The 11,226-nt window shown below is 37.6% G+C and overlaps 2 protein-coding genes across 2 annotated transcripts; one reads left to right on the forward strand and one right to left on the reverse strand.

The window, feature by feature from the left end:
• Positions 1-781: 781 nt before the first annotated feature.
• LOC134656748 (ras-related protein Rab-35) lies at positions 782-5,355 on the reverse strand. Its single transcript, XM_063512263.1, has 4 exons — positions 5,127-5,355; positions 4,738-5,037; positions 1,581-1,729; positions 782-988 (listed from the first exon to the last, which is right to left on the reverse strand). The coding sequence occupies exons 1-4, from the start codon at positions 5,176-5,178 to the stop codon at positions 884-886; spliced, it is 606 nt and encodes a 201-aa protein (XP_063368333.1). The 5' UTR covers positions 5,179-5,355; the 3' UTR covers positions 782-883.
• A 447-nt stretch (positions 5,356-5,802) lies between these two features.
• Positions 5,803-6,701, forward strand: LOC134656740 (actin-related protein 2/3 complex subunit 4). The gene has a single exon (XM_063512256.1). The coding sequence runs from the start codon at positions 5,879-5,881 to the stop codon at positions 6,383-6,385; it is 507 nt and encodes a 168-aa protein (XP_063368326.1). The 5' UTR covers positions 5,803-5,878; the 3' UTR covers positions 6,386-6,701.
• Positions 6,702-11,226: the final 4,525 nt, after the last annotated feature.

An 11,226-nucleotide genomic window follows, 5' to 3' on the forward strand; every position in this document is an offset into this window, starting at 1 on the left:
TGCGACCAAATTTCAAATAGAAATCAACATTTTATACCATGCATTAAAAATGCAGTACATATAAATTACCCTTCATGATGTCCAAACTGCCCAATCAAGTCTGTTTACGAGAGAACACAGAATAGGGAATATTACGCGAAACTCTGCGTAGGGGGCGCCACTCCCACAATAAGTCACAATCTAGGGGTCTACCACAAACGAGAGAGTCGAAATTTTGTTATCTATCCTCTCTATCACTCTTGCATGTTCGAGCGATAAAGAGGCAAATAGCTGCGTTTCGATTTCGCGTTTCCCGGTAGGCCCTTTGTAAACAAACCGCCTTGATGTATCAATGTCATATTTGATAGTTTAACGTACAGCATGTATAAGTTACTCTATGGTTTACTAAAGGCGCTAGTGCTGCACTCTGGTGGCAAAACATTGCAGTAATACTCCCTATTAAACCCTTTTCAAAATATTGAAAAAAGGTTTCGAACAAATCCATTATTCATGTCCCTACGTTCCAGTGACTGGACAGTATGACTGTTTTCCAAATAGGAAAATATTCTCTGACACTAATGAAACACTTTGTATTGTCATAGAGAAAAAAATACATAGAGTGCTCACTCCATACATCAGTTTTAGTACCAAAAAGACTATTAGCATCTAGCATCGAGTAGTGGAACTATCAGTACTGCTACTTGACAATAGATGTAGCTACATCTATTGTCAAGTAGCAGTACTGATAGACACTGAAATTAATAGTCTGAACTGATGTATGGAGTGAGCACTCTTGTCTTACTATATTTCTCTATGGTATTGTAGTCCAGGGTCCCGCCAGGGTTGTGCAACACACAGTATTTGAGCATAGCGTTAGTGTCCGGCACTGCGCCCTATTTCACCACTAGCAACACTTCTTCCTACTTTTGCTGCGACTATTCTTCAGGTTGACTGTGTCGTTTGATGTGACGTTTTGTCTCTCCTTCATTTCGAGCTTTGATCTTAGTACCTGGAATTGATAATTGATAATGCAATGTTGGTTAATAAACAATAGAATTACCAGGAAAACAAAGTAGTAACTAAAAATGTGTGAATTAGTTGAATGTTAGGTGACTCAGTTTAAATTCCAAAACAATACACTTGTGGTGGTCTAGCATGAGAGATCTTGCGCGACTTCAAGTATGGAGTTGCGCGCGAGAACGCAACTCATGCTAGGCTAGACAGCCATATGTGATATGTGTTAAATATCAACATTTGCCGAGTGCACATTTAGGGCCAACATTGTCCAATCTAAGGAACGCGGTTGTGCGTTAGACGTAGCCAGCAATATTGCCATCTCATTTCTCCATATAGCTGCGTCCCTAAGACTGGCCTACGTTGGCCCAGTATGTGTACCCGTGTTCACAAGGCAACCTAACTCGCGAATACCGCAATAAAGGCAACCTAACTCGCTAATACCGCAATAAAGGCAACCTAACTCGCAAATACCGCAATAAAGGCAACCTAACTCGCAAATACCGCAATAAAGGCAACCTAACTCGCAAATACCGCGGTAAAGTTTTTTTTTTTAGTCTTGATTGTGTATGTCAAATACCACTTACCATTTTTGTGATGGTGAGAAACATCTCCTCCACATTGATATTCTCTTTTGCACTAGTCTCGAACAGTGGTATGTTCATCTGGCTGGCGAACCTCTGGGCGTCCTCCGTCACCACCACTTTCCGCGACGGGCAATCATTCTTGTTGCCAACTGTAAAAGTAGAGTATATCTGTGGTTAAGCACCATGTCAAAGCAGTTAACTGATCATTCATACACCCAAGGCCAAAAGTATGGAATCAAGGTTGTTTTCTTTGTGGTAGGTATATTTGAATTCTAGATTTTACATTAGGCAGCCCCAAAAGAATAAAAAATTCAGGATAAATATCAAAACATCCTAAACTATTATTAAAAAGTAAATATGTAAATAGGAAAATGTTATAATACCCTTTCAATTAACACATACATTTTAACAAAATGTTTAACGGGCTACTATCATAGCCAGCATTTGAGTATTTTACTTGTATAATGTTGTATTATTATTTTAACCATTTTTTTATTAAATTGTCAATGTGTAGTATACAATCCATCCCTTAAAAAACACATTTTCTACTTTAATTCAAGCTTGTTTCCATACGTCCAAAAATTAAGGAATGTAGGTTAAATGAAAAAAAAGTAACTTGACTTTTGGATTTCTTAGTATTTTGTTTAGCTAATATTTATTTGAAATATCTTTCAAGTGTGTATTAATAATCAAAATTTCATAGAATATTTCAAATGCTACAACATTCCTTATAAAGAATGAAAAATATATAAAAAGAATAGAGCAATCACCACATTCTTCTACTTATTTCAACTGAATTTGTAATCTTGCCAATTACATAATCACTGCTTACATGATTTTTTAAGTGAGATCTAGATGTTTAGTTTAGTTTTTAGTTAGTCTGTTATGTTGCTATACCCTCGCAGGGTTCATGTTGAAACTGTACTTAGCCCTAAGATCCTCTGTACACATGAAATGCAATAAAATATATGAGTATGAGTATGAGTATGAGTACATAATAAGAAAAATAAATGCTGACCCGTTTACCATGGTCAGTTGGGTTTTGTTTTTGGTTAATGAAAGTAGTTCGCTTTTAATTGTTTATGGTAATCAACCTTATGAGATCTGTCTGCGTCTTTGTAAGATGTTAGTGTGTTGTAATAATTTGCTTTATTTCCATCTGCATGAAATATTAGGCTTTTTTTTTTGTCAAAAACATTGAGTGTATGATTTATTTTCTTAGCCAACTACAGTAAATTTATAATCCAAAAAGAGAAACATATTAGGTTTTTGCCTGTTTATTATTTATCAAAATCTATTCTTACTACTTATTGTCTACTACTACTAACTACTGATAGAATTTTAAATTGTGCAAATAGAAAATTTGCTTAGCTTAAAAGGAAGCGAGAATGCTACTCTGTACCCAACTAGCACAGTTAGGTCTGTCTGTATAAATATAATAAGTAATAATAACATCCCCTTAAACTGGTTTACAAGCTTACAAATCAGGACTCACAATAACATGGCAATTGGCATGACGAATTTTATTATCAATTGGAATTTCAACCCAGTAATTTAGTTTTGCCCTCAGTTAAAGATAAGAACTCTTATTATAGTATTTAGGATGCAGAAATGATAAGGCTCTATGGATATCTACATGGCTGGCATTCTGAATAGGGGCTATTCATAAATTACTTCAATTCAAATTAAGGGGGGGGGGGGGGTCTGGACATTGGATGTTGGTAGCATGTAGGAGGAAACTCGAAGCATGATTTTTGGATTATTTTAGGGGGCGAGGATCAAAAATCGCCAAAAGTAGATGACGTAATTTATGAACAGCCCCATAGCTACAAATTTGTACTAAAACTTTCTAGTGATTTCCGTAGCGGTGATTTAGAGACCCAATAACAATTTTACTATCACAACTGGAAACTGGGAATGATACTTTCAGAGAGCATAATCATTTGCTCATGCTCTCCGATATAAAATCTCATAAAAAAACTAAACTGCTGATTATGATTGTATATACTCTGTTATGTAGCTGTTACCTGGAAGTGCCAATTTGTATTTAAAAGGTATAATATTTAACAAGTTTGCTGCAACACCAAGTTGACTGTGATGTGCACTAGTTGCGGCAGCAAGTGCTAGCCATTTCTTAACTGTAATCCTAAACATCAAATCTGACATAACACATCTTATGTCCATGCATTATTAAACAATTATAAACAAATCTGGTCCACAAATTGAAGAGAACACAGATTCAATCAAATGTTTTATAGCAGGTTAAATTTAAAATTATATCATTACAATGTTTTATAACATATGTACATCAGATATATTAAAGATTGAGTGATTACCTAGCTACAAATTAGGTAAGAACTATTTCCCCAAAACAGAAAATATACACACAGCTTCTCATAATCAGCCATAAAAAAAATTGTACAGTAAAAATATACTTTGGGTATTTCAGCAGTTAAAAACATGACTAGCTTAAAAAACCTTCATATCAAAACAACATCCTTCACAAATAAACCACAAATACTAAAGTCTGATTAGAAAATACTATTTCATATAACTTCAAGTACACTATCTCAGACAAAGGTCAGACATGTATTTCCACATAAGATAAAACATTTATTGACCTATGACAATAGGTATATTGAACATGGTACAAGTGAGTCACCAGTAAACCAGTGCTACTGGCAAAGGGAAATAAATAATTAGATTACTAACACGGTTCAAGTAGCATAACTCATTGATGTATCATTTCAGAAACAACACCATAAACCTGTTTTGATTTTGATGTTTAAAAAGATAATTGTATGAAAGTTATTTAACTTTTTTGTTAAAAATGGAAGCTTATTTGATATAAAAGTAGCTAAAAAATAGGTTCAATGCAAAGTGAAACCTTAAAATGGAACTAATCTTATGAGAAGTAACATCAAAACTGATTGCAAGATATCAATCATTGTTTGTCAATTTTATCAAAGTTAATGTAGGGTTAATGGTTCTAATATTAGTCAGGGCAAATTCCATTATGAAACAACTTGTTTAGGGGGCGGAACACGTAAACAACACCTCGTTTCAGGCCTCCTGGAGGTTAGAGGTGAAGGTGTTATGAAATTGAGGAAAAGAGAAGCCGCATCCACATCAAATTATTATATTTGTTAGTACTCACCTAAGACTTTGTTCACTACATCACAATTCTGTTCAATCTCATGCAGCCACCGTTTGACGTTCGCGAAGGACTCTCCGTTGGTGACATCGTACACGACGATGACGCCGTGAGTGCCTCGATAATACGTGCTGGTTATCGTCCTGAACCGCTCCTGCCCTGCTGTGTCCCATATCTGCAGCTTCACTCGCTCTCCGTTAAGTTCTAGGGTTCTTATTTTAAAATCGACGCCTATCGTCGTAATGTAGCTACCCGAAAACGTGTTGTCGGCGAACCGCAGGAGCAGACAGCTCTTACCCACACCTGCAACACACCACCATCATTGCAATGAGCCATAAATTGCCACAAAATCACACGGAAAATCGGTTACTGACGAGGCCTCGCCCACTCACCACTGTCACCGATAATCAGCAGTTTAAAAAGATGATCAAACTCGCGCGCCATTGTTCGGGTGTACTGCCGACAACTCTCTAAATGGTCATGTGTTCACTAATGACGTTAAAAAATGATTTAACACAACTTGAACTCTGAAAATATTAATAAAACGCATGCCGTAGGACGTTACGTTTGCGTCACTTTACAATACGTCCGCCATTATTATCTTTTTTAATTTCAGTGTCATTACCATTAGGGAAAATCATATGACATTACGGATTTATGGCAATACAGCAAGTATTATATAAGGGCTTTACACATAATCAAATTTTTATAAACGTTTTAAAGTAGCCGTATTTGCCTATTTGATAATTAAAGAGATTACTGGTAAATTTCAATCTTGTCGTAGGAGTTATTTTGCGCCCCGACGAGAGAATATTGCTTTCTCTTGGCTTTCTCTGATCTAAAGCTTGGATACCAGCTGTGTAGAACAGGCTTAAATGGACGAAATGGACCTCAAACTACTAGAATCTATCGATGAAAAAAAGTTTGGGGCAAATTATGTTAGCTGTCATTTGTCGCTAGTGCTGCGTGAAATACAGCTAGTGTGAAAGAGATGCAAATAGTGCTTATGTATGTCAAATATTTACGAATGATTTATGATTTCATTTCGTCAAGGGGGGGTGAGTCAAGCTGTCAGAATTTATAGATAAAAGTTTAGCTTTAACTTAGGTGTGGTACTCTGCCATTTTTAGGGGAAAATACAGTAATGTCGGCGACTCTGAAACCATATCTAACGGCCGTGCGCCATACACTAACTGCAGCGATGTGCTTAGAGCATTTCTCATCGCAGGTCGTGGAGCGGTACAACAAGCCCGAGGTCGAGGTTAGAACGAGTAAAGAACTCTTGCTGAATCCCGTCGTCATATCTCGTAATGCCAACGAGAAAGTGCTAATAGAGTCCTCCATAAACTCTATTAGAGTGAGTATTATGATCAAACAGGCCGATGAGATCGAAAAGATCTTGTGTAAAAAGTTCATGCGTTTCATGATGATGCGAGCAGAGAACTTCATCGTTTTGAGGCGGAAACCCGTCGACGGATACAACATCAGCTTCCTGATCACCAACTTCCACACGGAGCAGATGTTCAAGCACAAATTAGTGGATTTCGTTATATATTTCATGGAAGAAATTGATAAGGAAATCAGTGAAATGAAACTGGCCGTTAACGCTCGCGCACGTATTTGTTCGGAGGAGTTTTTGAAGCGTTTCTAAGTGGATTATACTGGTATAGACTATGATGAGGCTGCCAAAGCCCCAAGCTTAGTTCCCACCCTTCTACTGTTAAGCTCAAATGTGGGTGAGGCGCAAGCCTTATTGTGGTGCACTTGGTACTTGATAATTTAGTGACTGATGTGATTCTTAATTTATATTCATTATTATGTTACATGACAAGCAAAGCTCTGTGGGTTTAATGCATGTAGATAATGTATGGTAAAGTCCAAGGGATGCCTTTTTGCCCAATATATGTTAACCAGAAGATGTTATTTGGGTTATTACACTGCATATGTGCATCATGTTCCATTGCTTGATAAGCATGAAAGTACACCGTACAAAGGCCACTGAACTGAAGAATTTAGTAGCCTTTTAGTTTGAAAGCTAGCAAAAGTATAAAAGAAAAAAAACATTGCAATATGCAGAATTATGTTTTATCTTTTCCTACACTTTTTTCTGGTTGTTATGGTATAGTGGCCAGTGACGCCCATATCCTATAGTATACCAGCCAGTGAGGCCCATAACCTGTAGGACTGAATAGTTTTATTATTTGAAAACAAAGGCAAACAGGAGTGATGCCACCAGTTATCAGTATTTATATTTAGCAAAAATTATCTGTGCCAATTAAACTTGGTTGTTATTACTTTGCTTTTATCTAAATTATTTCAAAATATGTATAAGCCTAAGCAAGCTTGTGTACTTAACAAATCAAGTGATGGCTCTTGGCTCAAATGTTGAAAAGAGTTTAAATACTTAAAAAAATTTAAATTGAATACAAGACAGTAAATACAAGCATTTAAAAGTATTGTGATGGAAGAATCCAGTGCCAGTCATGTTTTAGCCTACCTAGGCTTGGTATTTTAATCAGGGATGTTGCGGATGCAGATTTTTTGACATCCGCGGATGGGGATGCGGATATCTAAAGGCTCACAAGATTAGGTACTTAGAAAACGTCAAATATTACACTTAGTATTTTTTATTAAAAAAAAAACGAAACGTTTAGTATTTGAGTAAGTAGATAGGTGCGTTATATTGAATAAACAGTAACTTGGCCGACTTTTCTGGATCTAGACGATTTCGTTATAGGTAATGATGAAATTACCTAGCATTTACGCCGCCGCTAAGACGTTCCTGTACCGACTTGTTCGACATCCGCATCCGCATAAGCTCCGCATCGATTTTATGCGGATGCGGATGCAGATGTTGAAAATAATGCGGAAGTTCCGCGGTTGCGGATGCGGATGTTCGCAACATCCCTGATTTTAATATCCAACTTTTTTTAATTACTTAATCATCTAAGACTTATAAAATATTAAATTAAGCTTTGATCTCTTCCTCTGATAAGTTTAGTCCCACAGAGTTTTGCTGTATACATACTCCCTTTGTCTTAGATTTTTTGTTTTTTTCTTACAACTAGTAAGTGAAAGCAACAGGTATTTACACAAATATAGGTTTTACCACTGCATAAAATAATGGCATGGATTTATAACTAATTTTATTCAGTAACTTGCTTTCCAAACTTTGTGATGGTACTCATTCCTAATCTAAGGCATTTTATAGGATTTTATTATACTGTATATTATGTTAGCCAATCAATAGCTACCTTAGTGAATGTTCACTAATGTTTGTAATGTTACAAGAATTCTTAATCCTTTGGCCACCAAAGACCTTAACTGAATATGCGCGGCTACAGTCCAAAATCAACCTTAGTGCAAACCAACAAGGTCCACACTATATGCATGGTGTTCAAAGGATTAAGAAAATTCTGGGCAATATATTTTATAAAATAAACTTTAAGGCCAGTTTTCATCATTACTTTGGTCTTGTCACAAGCATTAACATTTTAAAAACATATTTGTAGTTTAGAATATAACTGGATATATCAAGAGAAAACACAATTTGTTCAAAGCAAGGCTAAACAAAATAAAGGTTCATTCAGATCTAGGGAATGTGCTGGTTTCAGATTGGCCACTTTATATGAACCTTGCATGGTCACCTTTAAGAAAATGAATGATATTCATGAATCATTTACACACACTGAAGTTGCCGATATAAAAACAATATTTTAAAATATAATAAGCAATAAATTAATGAATTTTAAGTGTAACTTTTCGATGCTAAGTTTTATAATTTAAAAATATACTATGACTCTATGTTGATTATTTAGTTTTGTTATTATTATTTGTAATATAAGGTCAGAAAGCTAGTGTAAGTTTCATTTCATTTAAATAGTTTTATCTTGTATTATTTGTCTGGACTTGGAAATCAATAAAACAAGTTATGTATTTGTAACTATATTTTTTGATACCATCTCTGCTAGCAAGCATCATTTTCCTGGTTTAATTTTATCATTTATAAAAGGCTAATTGTATGTAAGTACATTTAAAATTGTTCCTGATCGGAAACAGGAAAAGACACATGTTAGTAGGTAATTGTAGTAAATACCTCCTTAAGCTGGAAACAAATTATCGGACACGGCTGACGCGCGCGACATAAAAGTGTGCACAGTCAGGAACATCCAGCGCGCCAGATTTCTGTCGGATGTCCGAAGGCTCAAGGTTACGTCCACGGCTTACCTCCGATAGTTTGCACAGTTCAGTGTATATTCATTATCTAGATACCTATAAGTCGCGGCTGTGAGCCGCGTCCGTCAGCCGCGTCCGATAATTTGTTTCCAGCTTTATTATGTTAAGGGGATATTTAATGTGGCTGTTATGCGCCATCGCCAGACGGCTGGGGCTGCATCGAACACCCGAGTGGCGTAGGGACCTATGTGTGGGAGTGAAGAAGCACGATGTGGAAAGCTTGTGACATAAGAGGGACAGGCGTCATCGGGCTGGTAGCCTGGTCTCGGATCCAGAGGCTCAACATATTCATACATGCGACTTGTGCGGCAAGAAGTACCGTGCAGCGATAGACTTATACAGGGTGTCCCAAGAAAGTAATGCCAAGAAAGATAAAATTACCCAGTATGTTCACAACTTCAAGGGCGCTTAGAAAAATAAAACATACTGGGTAATTTTATCTTTCTTGGCATTCATTTTTTTTTTAAATTCCATTCAGAGATCTAACGATAGTAAATGTTACCATACTGAATTGGCCTATCTATCAGCTTAGCACACAAAAAATCAAGCATCTACCGCAATAGTTCACGTCACCATCATAAAAATATCATCGTACTCGGCGATAGGTGAAAAATTAAAAAAAATCATAACTCCTAAAATACGAAAAATCGCGGAACATACATGGGGGTGATTCAGATAGCCCTCTAGGTCCTCTACCTCCCAGCTTCAGTATATCACTACTTCTTGGGACACCCTGTATAGCCATAAGCGGAAATGCATTGGCAGTCTCAACCGCTCTTGACACAGCGTTGCAACAATCATCCGTCAGGGATGCAGTGCCCATTGATGATGAAGTATAGGTTAAAATGAAAAACTTTTGGTCCAAAGTAGAGATCACGTGTTTTTATTTCACAGAATCTTTCAATACAATACAGCCATGTCAGCCATACATCAATAAGCTTATGTATAAAATCTACTTAGGATGAGGCCACAACATGTTTGACAAATTATTTCTATCACTATTATTTTTCAATAAATATCATACAAACATGGAATGGTAATAATATTGCCAGAAAGGAAAGCTCAAGAAATAAGTGTTCTCATACATGCTAGTGATATTAGTGGTAGTGGCCTTTTATTTTACAAGTTATTTGCGTATGTTATGTTCTCTCTAAGGGCTGATTTAGACGGCGCGTAAGAACTCCCATACGATTTTAGTTACATTGCGGACCATGGAGGTTACGTCAATTCAGCCGACCGATCAAATGACGCAATGTAATGAAACTCGCATGCGAGTTCTCGCACCGTCTAAATGAGCCTAACTTCATTGATGTCCGTGACACCAAGAGAGTTATCAATATTGAATAAGGAGTTCATGCTACTAGTTAGACATTGGCAGTGTGCCGCGTAGGCTACGGTCTGGATGCAAGCGGCGAGCGGAAAATCAGCCGGCCTAGCCAAGGTGACAATCGCTATTGCTTCGACAATGAAACACTTTGAGCCTCTCTAGTTCGGTTACTGATGAAGTTAAAGTGACGTCACAAAGTTTGTGTCTCCCCCCTCCCCCATGTCACAATGTCACATTTTCTTGACCCCCTCCCTCCCCCTAAACGTGTGACGTAATTAATGGATGACCCCCTATCACTCTTCCATATGAGTGCGACAGTGACAGTTGCGTTTCGATCGCTACGGAGCGTAAGCGCTTGGCACGTTGGCTACGCGGCCAGAGCCATTCATACATTACGCAAGACCAAATGCATGAACAAATGATTTGCCCCTTGACACACCGCGCGCCGCTTACATCCAGTCCGCGGCCTAATTGGCCTAAACGCTCCTTGCACGACTGGCTTAGACTAAGGCGATAACTATAAGTTGGAGCGAGATACAGCGATCGGACCTTTCGTTCCCACCTATGGTAATCGCCTTAGCCGAAGCCAGTCGCGCAATGCCTTCCCCGAGGCTTCGCCATACTACATGCTCCCTCCCGGTACTGAGTTTGTATGGCGAGAACCGGAATTCCCGCTTCCGGTACTGTATTTGTATAGAAAACAGGGATGTTGCGAATATCCGCATCCGCATCCGCAACCACGGAACTTCCGCATTATTTTCAACATCCGCATCAGCATAAAATCGATGCGGATTTAATGCGGATGCGGATGTGGAACAGGTCGGTACAGGAACGTCTTAGCAACGGCGTAAGTGCTAGATTGCTAGGTAATTTAGTCATTAACCAAAAAAACCTATTAGAAATGAGCAGTCAAGCATGAGTGGGACTTA

The sequence above is a fragment of the Cydia amplana genome, chromosome 19 (assembly GCF_948474715.1).
Source record: "Cydia amplana chromosome 19, ilCydAmpl1.1, whole genome shotgun sequence".
NCBI classification, from domain to species: domain Eukaryota; kingdom Metazoa; phylum Arthropoda; class Insecta; order Lepidoptera; family Tortricidae; genus Cydia; species Cydia amplana.

Bases quoted from the DNA above. Each gene is read 5' to 3' on its own strand.
- LOC134656740 (XM_063512256.1), top strand. From the start codon at position 5,879: ATGTCGGCGACTCTGAAACCATATCTAACGGCCGTGCGCCATACACTA.
- LOC134656748 (XM_063512263.1), bottom strand. From the start codon at position 5,178: ATGGCGCGCGAGTTTGATCATCTTTTTAAACTGCTGATTATCGGTGAC. The intron at 5,038-5,126 runs GTGAGTGGGCGA...GGTGTGTTGCAG, and splicing joins GCTGATTATCGGTGACAGTG to GTGTGGGTAAGAGCTGTCTG. The intron at 989-1,580 runs GTAAGTGGTATT...TATCAATTCCAG, and splicing joins TTCTCACCATCACAAAAATG to GTACTAAGATCAAAGCTCGA.